At 38.3% G+C, this 17,567-nt stretch overlaps 1 protein-coding gene across 5 annotated transcripts in view; it reads right to left on the bottom strand.

Moving 5' to 3' along the window:
• Nucleotides 1–41: 41 nt before the first annotated feature.
• Nucleotides 42–17,567, bottom strand: part of SGCG (sarcoglycan gamma) — a 106,449-nt gene continuing 88,923 nt past the window's right edge. For all 5 annotated transcript variants that reach the window (XM_038159568.1, XM_038159559.1, XM_038159550.1 and 2 more), the window contains 2 exons: nt 5,157–5,280; nt 42–3,627 (listed from right to left, as the gene is read on the bottom strand). In XM_038159568.1, coding sequence (XP_038015496.1) covers nt 3,454–3,627; nt 5,157–5,280 — 298 coding nt within the window. In that variant the 3' untranslated portion in view covers nt 42–3,453. The remainder of the gene's footprint in view (nt 3,628–5,156; nt 5,281–17,567) is intronic.

The following is a 17,567-nucleotide window of genomic DNA, read 5'->3' as shown; positions in this document are numbered from 1 at the left end:
ATTTAAGCTGTGTTTCATTTGAATACAAAAGCAGAAGCAGATTGTTCAAAATGTATAAAGTTTATTCAAGAACTCGGTTTCCAATTCTTGCAATTTCCTTTTGCATAAAGCTATATAAAGACAGACAACTGCAAATACTAAAGGACTGTGAAATGGGAAAAAAAAAAAGCTCATGTTTGCACAATCACCAGTGAAGTTTTTCTATCATTTTTCCACTGTGTAACAATTGCAACCAGTTGCAAGAACAGCTGTAAATAATTCTTTTTGAGGGAGTAAATATGCAAACAAATCAGTTCACTATGCTGGTAGTGATTTTTTTCTCTTCTCCATTTGGATAATGCTTTTGGAAATAAACTAGAGAACTGCATACTCTCACTTCCCTGTGCCATAATTTTCTGTTACTCTAACTAATTACTGAAGTTTGATTCAAGTAGAAACAGTAATTTTGAAGTATTAAAAAGGGGGGGGGAATAGACATCCACATGGAGATATCAGAAATTATAATTTAGTGATGTATGACCTATGTTGAGATTAACAGCAATTCAAATTGTAGCATCAGCTGATTATACTCTGGTAATGTTAACATAAATTTTGTTTCTCTACTAACCACACCTAAAAGAAAAAAAAATAGTCAGTGACAAGATGTCGCCAGCCATGCTTTAGGTGCATAACTTCTATACTGGAACAATACTTCTGATGTCAGTGTTGTAGCATAATGAAAAGAAGAATCAAATTAGACAATGAAAAGGATCATGTTGGTGATTTGTGTGGTGGCAGTGCTGAGGATACAGCAAACCTCTTTAGATTTTGGTACTATTCACAATCCACCTGTGAAATGAAGCAAGTCCAGAAGATTTATCTCCACAAGAAAGGTGGTAGTTACTGCAGTGTCTAAATGAAGTGCCATCCTGCTTAATAGTGTTACCAGCCAGGGGACTGCACCCTGATTTTCCTAGCTCTTTTGGGGTCAGGTTATTCTTTCCTGGAAAGCCTCAGTTCAGTCCCTTGCTGTGAATTAACTGGCAAATCACATTTGAAAATGTGCCTCCAAAACAAAAACTTAAAATGTGTAAGTTGAAGTGCTGTGCTTCTTTTACCAGCAGAACAAGGAGATTTCAACTATTTTGCAGTATCTGGCTAACGTTTAGGGGTTAGATTATATTTGTTTGACACTCCATGGAAATAGGCATATGTTCCTTGATGTCAGAAGAACAACGTCTGAAATTTCTAAGGACTCATGTCCCAGTTTTTGCTGTTAAGACTACACCTGTAAGAGGCTGGTGACATTACAGTTCTCCAAGTTACTGGTAGCAGCAGTTTTTAGGTATCTGGCACATGCAAGGGCATTTGCTGACCTTTACTGCAGTACTCGAACTTTCTATCCAATGAAGTCTGCTTGTATTTTGGGTTGTAAAAGCTTGTGCATGAACCACGTGCTGTGGAACCACCTAAACTGACTTTAAAGGAATACTGAAGACAGGTTTCTGTTAAAGTCTGCCTCAGCTGAGGGCTTAGCCTTAGAGACAGATATAGTCAAGAGATACAGTTGTGGAGATAAACATTTCTCTCCTTATGGCCAACAGCCTTGGACTCACTCCTGAAGACAGGAGTAAGTGAATGAGTCTAAGCCCAAGAAAAGGCAATGATATGGAAGATGTGTGGCTTCCTACTTCTCCTGTAGGCAGTGTAATAACAGTTGGAGCACTCTTCAGATAACATGTGGACCCTTGCTCCACTCGCCTAAGCTCACCTTTAGTGTTTCCTACTTGCCCCACTGAAGTTCTTGGAGTTTGCATTAATTGCTGAGGCCCCACCCTGCTGCTGAAGGGCAGTTTCAGTTCTGTACATCAGACTCTTGGAGAAATTGCAAAGGCAGCCCTTGAAGCGGGGACTGCCCTGGGCTTTACCACAATAATGGTGGTAAAGTGGAAAATAGTGGAAAATAGTGGAAAATATTAACAAGGGACTCTTTCTCGGCTCAGGTTTTTGTGTGTACCTGGGGATCTCATCCAAGTGTTGGTTTTCTTCCCTTGTTCACCAGAGCTGAAGTAGCAAGTTTGTTAGTAGTTATTTTGTCCTGATTCTTTTGTTTTAAGGATGGTGATTAATTTTTTTCCAAAAGGTGGGCATTCGTGGTTTACTAACACTATGGGTTAAAATCCTTCTGTAAATAGACACCAAGGCACTATGTGATAGCTCCTTCCTGGATAATAAGATCGTAAAGTATATACAAAACAGCATCAAAGGAATTAAAAACCCATGAGGTTTAAACAACAGACTATTAAATACAAATCTTGCTACCCAGAGGTGTGCAAACAATTTATTTGTGTTCAGTGCAACACTGTACAGGAGAATGGGTCTGCCGTCGTGTTTCTTTACAAGGCCAATAAACAGTTTGTCAGCTCTGGTGAGCATTTATTTTGTATCCAAAATCCTAATGTAAAAAATAATAACAGTTTTACTCTCTCTGTTTGTGATGGAGTCCCAGTCTGACAGGATCAGAAATACCAGTAAACAGGTGCAGATGGGAATGAAATATTCCTCTTAATTGAAATCTGTGGGCTGCATAAAAGGTTTTTTTCCCACTGCCCAAATAGTTCCTTGTGTCAGACAATCTGAAGACACTTTTTTTTTTTTACTAGTCCAGCTGGCATAACAGATTGCCTTGTTGAATTAGCATGTCCTAAAATAAAAAAGGATTTAAATGAATATGATGATACAGGCAGTAGAACAAACAATTGCTATTATAAAATATACTAACATACTTCTCTGTTGTATAGTGAATGGATTTGAGACACAGACAGGTCTTCATGACTTCTGGAGCTTTTTGCATTAGTTATTTTTATATGAATCTCAGTAAGAAGCAAATCAGCATATATGTTGCCAAATTAAAATAGAAAGCTATTAGCAAATTAACATCTTTACACAGAACTGATACAAATACCACATTTTTCTATCTTGTGTTATTGCAAGAACAAAATTGCATAGACCATTTGCTGGCACTTTCTGAATTTTCCAAATAATGCTTCGTCTTACAAATAATTCAAGTAGTTCCCTCAATTTCATTTCACCCACTAATACAGTAAGTGTTTACATGTAGTGAGAGGAAAAACCCACAGATCTCAAAAATATGAACAACAACATAATCATCTGATTGAATAATAGTTCAGCAAGGAAACATATTTGTTTTATTTTTTATACTCTCAGTAAGGCTGTTTTCCAAGTGTTACTGACAAAACATGTAATTTGATTCAAGTTATTCTTCTGAAGTGGAAATGTCATTTGTGCTCTTCTTCCCCTTACACCCTGTATTCCAGAACTGTAGATGCGGATTTGTTTCCTAAATTGTAAGTACTTTGTTTTTAAAATGCTGAAAAATATGCTTTCAGTAATGCTCTTCAGGAGTTATACAAAACTCAGATGCCCAAGGGGGTGTGTGCCTTTTGGGGTGCCTCACTGGCAGACTCGGCTGTATTCTTGGCAAGTGGAGCCCACGCCGGCCACTGACAAGTAGAGCTTTCCATCTGGACACACACAGATTTCATAGAGCCCCTGAGAAATGCCAGATCCACCCCTTGTACCCTCAGGCAGCTTGGGCAGTCGCACAGTTTCAGCATCGAGCAAAAGCTGTGTGGGAAAAAGCAGGACAAAGGGGGTTTTTAGAGATGGAAAAGCAATAACGTGCCACAAGACAAGTTGAATTTGGCTAGGCAGAGGCTTAAGAACTGCCTTTTACACAGGACTTCTTATATACAAAGTTTCTCTGAGCCCTAGGCTCTTGGCAGACCTAACCACAGGACAGGAATAGGCAGGTGCCCACCCTCTTCTTAGCAGAGAACTCATGAAGTTCAACAAGGCCAAGTGCAACGTCCTGCACCTGTGTTGGGGCAATCCCCAAAACGGATACAAGCAGGGTGATAAATGGATTGAGAGAAGTCCTGAGGAGAAAAAGGTGGGGGTATTGACAAATAAAGACCCATGAATGAAAATGAAAAGAAAAGCCAGCAATGCATGCTCACAGCCCAGAAAATCAATCACATCCTGGGGTGCAACAGGAGCAGCATGGGTAGGGGCAAGGGAGGGGATTCTGCCCCTCTGCTCTGCTCTGGTGAGAGCTCACCTGCAGTGCTGCATCAGCTCTGTGGCCCCCAAAATACAAAAGACATGGGTCTGTTGAAGTGAGTTCAGAGGGGGGTCACGAAGATCCTCAGAGAGATGGAGCACCTCTCCTATGAGGAAAGGCTGAGAGAAATGGGATTGTTCAGCATGGAAAGGAGAAGGCTCTGGGGAGACCTCATTGCAGCCTTACAGTACTTAAAGGGTGCCTACAAGAAAGCTGGGGAGGGACCCTTTATTTTATCAGGGATACTGGTTTTAAACTGAAAGAAGATAGATTTAGATTAGATATAAAAAGGGATTTCTTTCAGTGGTGAGGCACAGGAACAGGTTGCCCACAGAAATTGTGGATGACCCATCCCTGGAAGTGTTCAAGGCCAGACTGGATTGAGCTCTGAGCAGCCTGGTCTAGTTGAAGGTGTCCCTGACCATGGCAAGGAAAGTTGGACCTGGATGATGTTTAAGGTCCTTTCCAGCACAACTCACTCTATGATTCTAAGTGACAGAGTCCCTGCCCGTGCCCAGAACACAAGCACTGCTGCTGGACCCAAGTCTACCCTGGCCTGAGTGCTGAGGCCTCACCATGGAGCCAGCTGGTTAAGGATGGACGTGGGTTGGTCTGTAGTTCCTCTGTGGAAGAACTGGCACAGCACAGCCTTGCAGAGGGGATAAATAGGCTGCTGCATGTTGCCTGCTGTTAATGATGTCTGCAGAGCTTCACTCCTTAATTTTACCACTCTGGGGCTGCATCTGCTTCTGAGCCAAGGTTCCCCACTGGGGTGCCTGGGAATCACTGTACTAGTAGGGAGCTAAGCAGTATCCAAGTTTTATTAGAAAGCCTCTCTCTAAGCTAATACAACATTATGTCTGTTGGTAGTATTATTTACATAAATAGAAGTTTTATTATTGGCACTATTAATTTTAATATCCTGACACCTAAAACCTGAGGAATTAAATTAACAGAAACAGAAAAAAAGACCTGAAGTTGTAGTGACACACAAGGTCAACCACAGCTGTAGAAAGGAAGGGCTTGTACTCACCACACCATCACTGCTGTGTAGTTTGATATCCATCTGGGAAAGAGCTTCAATATTCCCAGCTTGTGCTTTGATATTAATTCCTCGTGGTGCATCCATGCTCAAAGATCGAGTTGGTGATTCCAGCCTAAAAGCAGGAGCAGGAAATTGGACAGTAGCACAATCTCATATGTTCCTTCATTTTAGAAGAACAAGTAAACATTGAACAAGCCCTTGCAGGCTCTTGCCTGAAGTCATATAAAAGATACATTTTCCCTTTTCATCAGGCAGACTTGAAAAAGGAGGCAGCTATTTCAAAAACCAACAAAGCATCCCAAATGAAAAACACAATTTCATTCATAATACAAATACAAGGTATTATTTCATACATAACTGCAGATTATTTCAGTATAACAGTAACTTAACCTATTAACCTGGAAGCCAGTTTTACATCAGTCAGTTTCAATTTATTTTCATTTTTGACATAATAAGACATTGAAATTAATACAATTAATATAGTCTGGAACTTTTTTTAATCAATGAGTTTTTTGACACTGCAATTAGCTGGACCAAGATTTCACTCTTTGTGTGTGTGTGTGTTATTTAACTAGATGGCATCTGAAACTTAAAAACTGTTAATTGGAAATAAAAAATTATACAGCATAACAAACAGGGAGTTGCAACCCCAGCAGTGCCACAAGATGGCAGGAAGGCACTGTATTATCTGAGTAATCACCTCGTTGGATCAGCTGTGCAGGAATAATGATTTTTATTTTTCAAAGAGATAAGGTTTTGTTTCTTCACAATTTTGGTATCATTTCCATGCTAAGTAGAAGGGATAGGAGTACTAATTAAAAATCATGAGAAGGAAATAAAAAGCCCAATCTTGGCAACAAGCTAGTGATTATGTTGCTTCTTTTGACTGTTACCTAGAACTGCTTCACCTGGAGGCACTGCAGAATCAGAATTGATACCTATTAGGATTTGATAATGAATATTCACTCACCCTTCCTGATGACACCAGCCAACACTAAACAGGTGAATATGAAGGCTAGAGAAAGTGAGACGACTGTGGTCCCTGTTTACATGTGCTGGTTTTCCTATTCTCTGGACACATACCAAAGATGTATGGGTTGCATCCACACTGCAGAACACAGACACACTTGTTCCCAAGCCTGCATGTTCTCATACACTGTGTTTTCTAGAAATGCAGAGGCTCGTGTGTGTGTGTATGCATGCACTCCCAGCAGATGTTGTGCTGGCTCCACGGGTGCTCCACAGCTGCCAGTCCAGGTGAGTGAAAGTTGTGCCCAAGCAGGTCCTTTACTGGGAATGCATTGTGTAGAGAGTCCAGACTCTGACTGACAATTATTGGCAGGAATTAGCTGTCTAATTTACTGAGATTCAAATCTTCATTTTCCTTTTGTTTTCCTGTTACTTCATTAAAACCAGAATGTAAAAGAAGACAGTTTGTGCTTGTGAGAAAGTTCAGCTGTATCTTTGAGTTCTGAAGAAGCTAAATCCAGCTGATAACTTAAAACCTAAATCCATGATCTCTAAGCACAGTCACTGAAACTTCATTTTTTTATCCTCAAATCTGAAAATAGCTCAAGCAATATTGGCTTATCAGTGCTGGCCAGAGTTAGCAGAAGATTCTATCTTCTCTGATCTTGAAAGGTCCCTTCCAACCCAAACCATTCTATGACTTTATGTTTCTATGATCCGCCTCTCCCTGACACCTCCTGGGTTCATCACCTTCAATTAGTTTAAACTCCAGACTGATAAATAAATAAAATACTAACAATGGGTAAATGCATCATGGCCCCATATTGAGACCATACCCACAAAAATAATTTGATGCCTCATTCCATGAATCTGAGATAGCACAAACTTCTATGATCATGCTCTGTACCCGGTCATGAGAATGAGTTCTGAATCAGACAACCAATATAGTATTAGTAATCTTTATTAAGCAGTGTTTGGAATTTAACAACTTTTGTATGAATTTTTGCTTTAGATCTCCAAATTTATACCTCTATGAAATAGAAAATCAGTTCTTCCCTGAGTGATTAATGTGGGAGGTCTGCTTCATGGGAATATTTTTCAGTGTCACATTTGTATGCATTATATACTGAAAAATTAAAAAAAAAGTTTCTATTTTCAATCTTTAAAATTTAACGCATTTTCATAAATTAGTGTCAAAGTAGTTAAATATAACTTTGTCATAGTTTGTCTTAACAAAAAGCTTTAAAGTCTGAAATACCTCATATTCTTTTGTAAAGCATTTCACCTACATAAGCAAACTACACGTAGGTATAAATTTTTATTTTTAAACTCCATTAAATATGACAGGACAGCAGACTGGGACAAACTTCTGAGAGTATATCAGACCTGGAGTTTAAAAAGCAATCAAACATGAGAGAAATATTTCTTACTTTCCACAAAAATTAATGCTGGCATGAAGCCTACAGACTTCGGAAGCACTTAGATTTATTATATGACATACACATAATTTAAATTACATTGCAGAATTACATTTGCTATATTAATCACAAACCTAAATTTCTGCTGTTTATACAGGTCCTATTTCTGGATTAACTCAGCCTGGATTTGCCTAATTAAGCATGTCATTGAAGCTTCCTGGCAATGCAAACTGTTGTGAATCAGTGATGTGAACTGTAATATGTAAGATTCTAGCAAAGGCAAGAGTCAGTAACACTAATGATGCATTTCTTTGTACAGTATTCAAAGGTTTGGTGTCTGAAGTCCAGATGAACTCAAAGGGAAATGGGCACCTAGTGTAGAAACAGCCTAAGTTGAACCTTGACTTGGAATGTCCTTTTTCAGTCCCCACATTGATGTGCATCTCTCAGGTGTCCCAGCAAAACAAGAATTCAGTTTATTTGCAAATGATGGAGGGTGCTTGGAGAGTAAGAGGGAAGAAATTATTTGTCTTAAGAGTTTTTGGTCACTTAATAATGTTTGATTTTGTGCATTAGAATGATGAGGGAATATATTGTTACCAGTCACTTTATATATATATTTTTTTTAACTTATAGACACATAAATTACATTTAAGAGGATGAAGTGAATGATCTTTACCATCTAGGGGAATTAATCTATGTAATGTGCTGTCCTAAATGTGACATCTGTCACAGCCTCTATCTCACTTGGGAAGATGGATTCTGTACTTATCAGTAGCTTCTAGGTACTGCAGTAGCTGCCAGGGTCAATTAGCAAGGGGTGTGGTGCAAGAGAAATTGATCTGGGCAGCACAACATTTGATGCCAAGGACCTGACAGCCCATTATGTGTGTCCTAAGGAGAACTCTGGACTAGGTGTTGCCAACTGGATGCCCAGAAAGGTTGGAGCACATTAGGTGTTCTCCAAGAGATCACAGCTTTCAGATTAGTTTAACACAAATGTCACCCTGTCCATGTACCCCAAACAGTTCCACAATGAAAATCAAGATGTGGAGAGCTCAGGCCATTGGGAGATCTCTCTCCTAAGCATGTTTCTAATTTGAATTAAGACACTCAAGTAGACATACCCACAGATTGTAAGGCAATGCAAGCCACACCTGAGCCCACTTGCAGAATAGTTACTTTGCCTTGCTCCCCTTCACCTCGATCCCTGCAGCCTGAGAAACTGCACCATGTCAGCTTCTGAAAGCCAGGGAAAGGTGAGGGAATAGGTGGTCCCAGGTAATATTGTACAGATGTCATTTGCTGGATATTGGTTCTCCATAGTCCATTGCAACTAAAGCAATTGATTACAGCAAAGATAGTATTTACTTTTTGGTAAGAGTTCCAGGAGTCAACTATACTGTCTTGTCTGGCAGCCAAAGAAATTTGGTGCTGAACTGTGCTAAATAATTAATGAAGGACTGTGTGAAAAAATATTCTGAGGGAACCTCAGAACCTCAGCATCCAGGCTCTGGATCTGAAACCATCCCAACAACTGAAAGGCTTGGAGATTTCCCTTTTCCTACAAGCATGTTGCTAACTCGTGGAGATGTCAGATCACCAGAAATTGCTCAGTTGGCTGTTAGGGAGGATGTGAGGGCAGGGACAGCCTGCAGCAGTTCTTGTAATGAAGATGACACTGTCTGTGCATGTTGCAGGAATATTGATCTCTTTTTTCATCCTGGTCTGGCAAGAGGCAGAAGGATACCTTACAGACCTTTTAAGTACCACAAGGTATTAGAAAGCTAGTTCTAGCACTGAAGAAAGACTACCACAAGTTTCCTACTGCAGTTTGGGGTTGCTTGACCCTTAGAGCAGGACAGAGGAACCAGCTTGCTCTTGGGTAATTGTTTATCCTTTCCTTCTGACCACTTTTTGACCTTTCCAGGTCAGGAGTCATCATGTCTCCTGAGTTCAATGGGAAGAGAATTCCGTGGTATGACCTTGGACAGAAACTGCCCATCTGTATGCCCAACAGGTCCAGGATCAACACTACCTCTAATAATGTAGTGAACCCAACAACTGTGCATTCCTCAAAGTGTCCAAGGTCAGGTTAGACAGGGCCTTGTGCAACCTGGTCTAGTGAAAGGTGTACCTGCTCATGACAGGGGACTGGAACTAGATGACCTTTAAGTACCCTTGTAATCCAAACCATTCTATTATGGTTCTATAATCAAAACATCTTTCTGACATCATCAGGTAAGGAAGAGACCCTCATATACCTTTGGTGTGCAAAAAGAAATCCTGCCATGAACACCTGCCCCAGAATTCATTTGACTTTATAAAGGTTTAAGGGGAACAGAAATTAAATTATGATGATTAAACAATAAATGATTATAGTAATTTTTTATTAAAAATGACTAGAGGTCATGGAGCAAAGGATGAATAGAAAAGGCAAGAAATTAAGAGGAAAAAAACTCATAAGGGAAAAGGGAAATCTTTAACCTGTCAAGGAACTACTATTTTGAGAGGCAAAAAAGCAACCTAGAGGATTCTGTGGGCTTAATTGGCCTTGGTTCTCTGTAGATGTCTGCTTTGATCCCTGCTTTTTGAATGCACGTTAACCTTTGAAAGGCAATAGGAGTATATTGACTTTTTGATTAGTCTGAAAGCAGTCTAATTCCCCAGCCATGCAGCTAGGCATTGTAAGAGAGTAAACCATGGGTAGAGCATGCACTAGTCACACAGCAAAAAGAGATAGTCAGCATTTATTTATGGTGCAGTACACGCAGTTTCAAACCATATCCTTTCTTTACGAGGAATCTGGAGTCCTGCTGACATGAGCTGAGCAAAACTGGGCTGGAGTTCTAGAGGTGGAGAGTGAGCAGCAGGCACGGAGTCATGCCTACTGCCAATCCCCACCCATATTCACTAATCTCCCAGCAGCTTGCTGTTTTGAGGTCAGGTGAGTGGGGATGGAAATCGGGATGTTGCAAGAACATGATTACCCAAACTTGAGCATCTTGGTGTTCTGCCTTGTGGCTTTTGGTTGCTTGCCAGGTGGTCCAAGGGCAAAGAAGGACAAAACAACAGGACTGAGATCTCAGTCTCGATATAAGTCTCATTTCTGTATTTTGTAAAAGCATTTTCTTTGGAACGGCTCCTAAAATTACATCTCCTTGCAAAAAAGAAAAATGAGTTTCACAGCATAGTCCATCAACTGTGTCTATCTTAAGGACACGGAAGTATCAGTATTCAAGAGTAAGCTGTGATAGCTCTTACTGAATGTCAAAGAATAGAAAATACTAATGACTCATTAAATCTTCTTCCCCGATAAGTTTCTGCGTAATGAAAATATAGCAGTTACTTAGTCAAGCCTTAGCACAAAATTCTGATTCGATATAACTTCTATAAATCTTTCAAATGCTGACTGATTTTTCTTTCTAAAATGTCCCATTTTGCATCACACCTATTGAATTCCTTCTGTTAGAGGTGGAATAATCACTCCCCACCTGGATGATATTGTCTTCCATATTGCCTTCGTTCACTTTGATATTCTAAGTCTGAACTTCACTGACTTAAACTAAATGAAACATAATGAGAAAAATTGACTGAAAAACTGCATTCATTTTTCCTTGTCAAGCCCATTAGTTGGTCAATGGTTATAATCTATCTCCCAATTTTTGTAGCTTAGTTAAAAAAAATCATTTTCCAAGGACTATTGCCTCTGGGAGTTGCCTGAACTAGGAAGCATATTATGTTTTAGTAAAACCAATGTCAATATCTACAGCTCCTATACACTGAACACTAAGTTAATTTATTATTTATGCTACAATAAAATGTAATACTCAAACCAGTATATTTTTAATGAATCAAAATTTAACAGCAATTATCTCAAAATCTAAAATAAAGAACACTTAATAGTTTTCTATCAAGTGGATCTGGCTCTTCCATTGCAGAAAAATCTACAGAAAAACTTAAGAGTAGCATGAGATACAGCTTAATATTAAAACTGTGCTTTCAACTTAACCATGCTAAAATTATAATTTAAATAAAGTTTTCGTGCCCATAATAAAAACATTCACCAGTCTCTTGTGAAAATAGGCAAAAGTTGTCTGATAACACTTTAAGAAAACATATAGGGTACAAGTGAATTCAGAGAAACATACTATGAAAATATCTGTTTAGAATGAAGTATATGTACACAGGAACTCCATTAAAGAAAAATTATTTGGCTGGAATATAAGCAGCTGTTCATAAAGCACCTCATTTTTTCAGGAATTCTGAAGCTTTAAAAAAAAAATCTTCAGTGACCCTATGTTGTAACTTAAAGACTATAAAATGATAGAGCAATCTGTTCTAATTTGATTTTAAAAGTAACCTCTTTTTTTGGTTCTTCTGTTTATTGCTTAAATACATTAATGAAAATGTCATTTTGGAAGGTCCATCATTTTGCCTCCAATCACTTGGGGAAGTCTCAAAATGTGCTGTGCTTTGCTGGCAGCCTGTAACACCTCTGACCTCTGAAAATAGACAAAAATGTAACTTGTAATGCACTGAAACATCCCAAATACTTCCATACCAGCAGAACTACCCTGAAATAACTACAAAATACTGTAGTAGGCCCTGCTTTTCCTAGTAGTCTTTTTTCTCTGGACAATCACATTCAGGCACATAGTCAGTCCTAAAATGTGAAACACAAGCAAGTCATTATTAATTGTAGTACAGGACTTCTGTATGGCATGTATAATACTGCTGCAGGATCCTTTCTTTCATGTTTATTAGATTCCCCTCCCAGAGGGCTCTGTTGGTAAGGCCTAGAAGCACTTCATTACTCAACCATTTCAGGGCTGAGCTCTCATATCTGGAGGGTAAAAAAACCTCACTGAACCACTTTCATAATTCCCTTTCTTCTAACTCTCAGGAAGGAGTTTTCATCATACACAACACAGCTGGGCTTACTGAGCTTGGCTGGGATGAAGGGGAGTCACAGTGAAATGATGAAATCATGTAATGGAGAAACCAAGAAATCAGATCACAAATACTCACTAAGCTCAAATAAGCAACCTATAGGGAATGCATTTTCTAAAGCTAAAACAATCTTGTAATGACCTTTTGGAATATTGAGCCATGGCAGTAATGGATCTTAGACTCTTTATGTTTTTTACGTTAAGACAATCACTGTAAGAAAATAAAATAATAATTAATCGGAGTCTATTGTAGGCTTAATTTTCTGTAGATAAATTAATCCATTTATCCTTATTTATGCCTATATTTAAATAATTTTATCCATGGACTTAATATAAGCTTATAGCTCCAAAATCTTAGATTTGGAGTCAAGTCTGTTATGTGCCCCAGGGCTGCATCAGGGTGTCTAATTTTTACGTATTCCAACATTAGAGATGCAGGACCCAGGAAACCAACCTGGATTGTGTTCCTCTAATGATGCCTGTGCTAAGGACTCCATGACAAAAAAGTACTAACAATACAAGGCTTTCATACTCTCTTGTGCTTCAGGCTGTGGGCAATCTGATGACCTCAGATTAGAAGAAAAGAGAGATTGTGCTATTTTTCTGATTCATATTTGAATAATCATAAGCTTTAAGAAATAAGTCATTTAAAGGAGGACATTGGAGATGAGTGAGCAGTGTAGGATAGAAAACCAGAAAAATGTTTAAAACAAGAATTACAGGAGCCAAGGGAAGAACTGTAGGAGATCATAAATATAAATGTAAATACATGGGATGCACAATTATCAAGACTGGTATAAAAAAGAAATCTGAATTTGATGCAGAAGATATAGAGAAGGTTTTGAAGGAAGAAGATACTCAGAAACTTGATAGCAAGGAAAACACTTATACTGTATTTGAAATTCTCCAAGTCTTTAGTGAGTATAAGACAACCATGGATTTTTACCAACTAAGAAAGGATACTTCCTTTAGGTAAATATGATGGTGTCATGACTTTCCTGGAAAGAAAAAAGTCATAGCATTCCAAGCTAATGATTAGCTTGGAAGGACTCATTACCTCATACCTGATATCAAACAAGAACCAGTAACTGGCAGCCATTTCTAATCCTAGTCCCAAGGTTATATAAGCTATGACTAGCAATTTAGATGAATTTATGAAATACTAGGTTCCAAGTGGAAAGCTTTATTCTGCAATTTGAACATTTCCCAGCACAGTGACTCATTTCTTATGATGAATTTTCATTTCCTCAGACCTTAACCAAACATGGTGTAGTTGGCAAGTGCATAATTCCTAAAGAAATGCCATTGATCCCCCATTCATGCTTCAAAATTAATAGAAAGAAAGAACTAGTGCTAGAGCATAAATGATCTGCTCTGTTTTAGATATCTCTGTAAAATGTCCTCACAATACCTGTTGCCTTCCACCAAAAGTGATGAGATGCAGTACAGGTATCTGCACCTAGATGTCCAAATAAATTGAATCAACTCCACCTGAACATCTGCCCAAACAGTTGTAAACCCCCGGGGCCATGCCTCAGGAGTATTAGCTTCCGCGTGGGTGGCTTGTGGGACGATTCCTTTCCACTTCAGCAAATGAATGAATGAATGAATGAATGAATGAATTTGCTTGCAGAGAGAGGAGTATTTGAAACCTGGATGGACATCTGAGATGCATCTGCTTATTCTGGGCACACAGAGGTCCTTTAGCTTTGGACTCATTTGCAGGAATGCAGCCTAAATATGTAAGTGATGAATGGTAACCAGGAGTGTGTGCTGAACCATCAGCTAAATCACATACATGAACAATGAAGAAATCATTTAGAATCAGCAAAAATGTTAGGCACATGCAGATGAAGGGGTTTTTGTACGTTTTCACTTTTTAGTCCTACTCCATATGCATAGGAAGCATTTTTAAATAAATAAATCTACTGGGCTTTTTAAAGATCATTTTGCCTTATGCTAAAAATGATCAAGGATAATGATCAAGGGCAGAACCCCAAAGCATTGCATTCCCTTGGGGCGCCATTCTTAAATATTGGGAGTACCTGCTGCTCTTGAAGGTGTCAGCTGGTGTTTTCTTCAGCATATTTTTCTTTAATTTAAATAAAAAATTCTTAGCATAGTTTTATTTCATGAAATAGCCTGTGTTTCAAGTTAGTTCTGTATTTATGTTGTAAATCTGAAATGCGTGGCAGCAGATGATTCCAGTAAAGCTCAGTGATGAGATTCTGGATTCAAGGGAATTGCTCAGCATAAGCACAGCAGGCACTAACACTGTTTATGGCTTAGGGGGGATCTCTGTGCACAAGCACAATTACAAAGCCAGATTTGAATAACAGATGTTTCCAGCTCCCAAGGTTTTGGTTAACAGACTTTTTTTTAATGTAAGCCACATAAAAGAAGTGCTCAAAGTTCTAGGACAAATGCATTTACAGGTTCTCTTAAAAAAAGAATAAAACAGTTGCCAATTTTAATAGTACTTTGAAAAGGCTCTAAAAGCAATTTAAAACAACATTTATAACATATTCCAAAACACAGCAGATATGATTATCACAGTGTACTTATTTGTTTACTAGCTCTTCATCCATTTTAAATATTGAGGTGTTTTTTTCCTGTTTTCCCACTGTCAATGCAGAGTCGCTGAAGGAATGAAGACTAAAGATAAGACTAAGACATGATTAAAATAGAAGCCTCTTTCAAGACTGACGGTTGTGATGAAGAGTGGTAAAAGCTAATTCAAAAGAGGTCTCTGTGATGACCTCAATTTTATGATGTGCTGACTCTCCAGGTAATTAAAAATGACCAAGGCCCCACTGAATGTGATTAAATCTGGCACATCACAGATGCTTCCAGCATAGCTATCTTTTTCAAATTACTTTAATAATATTATAAAGTAATGTCTTGTATTATAAAATTTTAATCCCATATAATAACAGCACTTGCATCATTGTTGTATAAGAAATGGGGCTAGCATTTTCCTTATGAGTAGTGTCATAAAATTACCTTCCATGTTGAAATTTGCCATGTCTTTCTCTTATATGTATCTCAAGCAATTTTTAGTTAATTTGCTGAAACATAGCAAGATTTCAAATGACTGGAGTTCTTCAGTAAATGCTGTTCATAGTGTCCACATGTTCTCCATGAGAACAAAGACTCAAGTGAAGAGGCTTTGCTGAAAAGCAGGTCATACCCTTGACTTCTTGTGATTGTAAGTACAGTGGCTGAATGTGCCACACTGTCATCAGATTCCTCACAACTGAAGTATCACAACTGTGCACACAGTCCAAGGGAGAGGGGAAAGAGGGAGTAGTGATGGTGTACATGTGCAATGCATCTTGGAAAAGCTACTTTTAGCAGGAAACGCTCCCTTTTCTTTTCCCAGTGCTTCCCACACCCACATCCTTATGGTGGGTGTCTCCTGTTTCCTGCCTCCTCCTCAGTTCTCTTGATATATGTGCAGATATGTATGTAGGTGAAAGATAGGGTAAGGCATGATCTGCTCAACTCAGTATCACAGCTTGGATCAGTGACAGCACAATCAGGCTTACAAACAGGGCTCCAGGTGGTCACCTGCAAGGTGGTGTCTAAAACTGTGACAATCTCTAACAAAGTTTTCACAGTGGCTTGTGCTGTGGTGGAATATGCTGTAATCACTGATGACAAGTTTCCTTTAGCAAACTCACAGTCTGACATTGTCAGGGACCCAGTTCAACAGGTGCATTAATCATTACAGCTTTGCTCTTTGTGCTACTGACACAAGCAGCCATGGAAAATACTTAAATGACTGCCCTATGTTTCTGTTTCTGCAGCAGAAACAACTTTTATTGGTTTTAATGTGTTGAATGACATCTCTGAAAAAATGAGGCTTTAGGAAAAACATCACCATGTGACTGGAGCAAGTGAAAGCCATTTATGACAGTGCTTGCAAAATTCTTTTCACTGTAGAACTAACATTTACAGGTAAAATCACTGCTTACAAGACAACCAGATATGATGTAATACACAAGACTTTGCTAAAACAGTTTTTTAAAAATATCCAAGTCAGAAATGCTTCTGCAAAGATGATCAACATGATGCCCTGTACTATCCAATTCTTTGAAACGATACCTTTTTACACATTTGAGTCCACCAGATAAATGGAAATAAATTCTTTAAAGCTTCCAAAAGATATATTTTATGGTGTTCTTAGTTAACCTGATTATGAAAAGAATATGAATGCAAATTTATATCTATCAAATTAAGGCCAGGGCTCATAAAATCACACTGCAGTAGAAATATCTCACTAGTCAGGGAGCAGAGGTGCCTTGAAAACACTGAATCATAACCTTATTTCTACTTTCCATTATGTAATTCATTCTCTTCTGACTGATTGGGCTTTTGATTTACATAATGAATGCAAATCAAAATGACTTTACTTCAATTGGTTGGATGGTATTTTTAGGCAATTAGCATGCAAGCATTAGTATTACAAATATGATTAAACAATTATTTGGCAAATGCTTTTCCCCTGGTTGCCTTCTATGCATTTCTCTACATTTCCTTCATAATTCTTACTCATACAGCCATAAAACTCGACAAATTCAGTTTCCAGCTTTCTCCCTTATTACACAGTTTAACCATAGCAAATACTTTAAGTGCAAAAGGAAAAAAATAATATCAATGGGGACTGGAAAGGATGAAATAAGACTTCAGAAAGAATCTGAGAGAAGTAGAAACCATAACTACATCAGTAGAGTTACTGGATGCCACAGAACAGACGTAAAATTAAAGGGTATATGTCAATTATGAATATATAGACAGGGAAAAGTCTACCATTAGTACAGTAATCTACCCTAAACAGATACCTAGAAACCATACAACTGGCCTTCAAATTATCAATATTCTGTAAATTGTCAGTCACATACCTGTACATATATATTTTTATGCTTTTAAGTGTTGGACAGATATTTCAGTTACATATAAAACAATGCTTCCTTAATTACACATTTAAAGTTTTATTTAATACCAATATTAAATATTTGTTTAAAATACATCCATTTCCCTGGGGAATATTGAAATAT

Source organism: Motacilla alba, chromosome 1 (genome assembly GCF_015832195.1).
Source record: "Motacilla alba alba isolate MOTALB_02 chromosome 1, Motacilla_alba_V1.0_pri, whole genome shotgun sequence".
Classification (NCBI taxonomy): domain Eukaryota; kingdom Metazoa; phylum Chordata; class Aves; order Passeriformes; family Motacillidae; genus Motacilla; species Motacilla alba.
The sequence above is the reverse complement of the archived record's forward strand: the minus strand, read 5'-3'. Positions and strand labels throughout refer to the sequence as shown.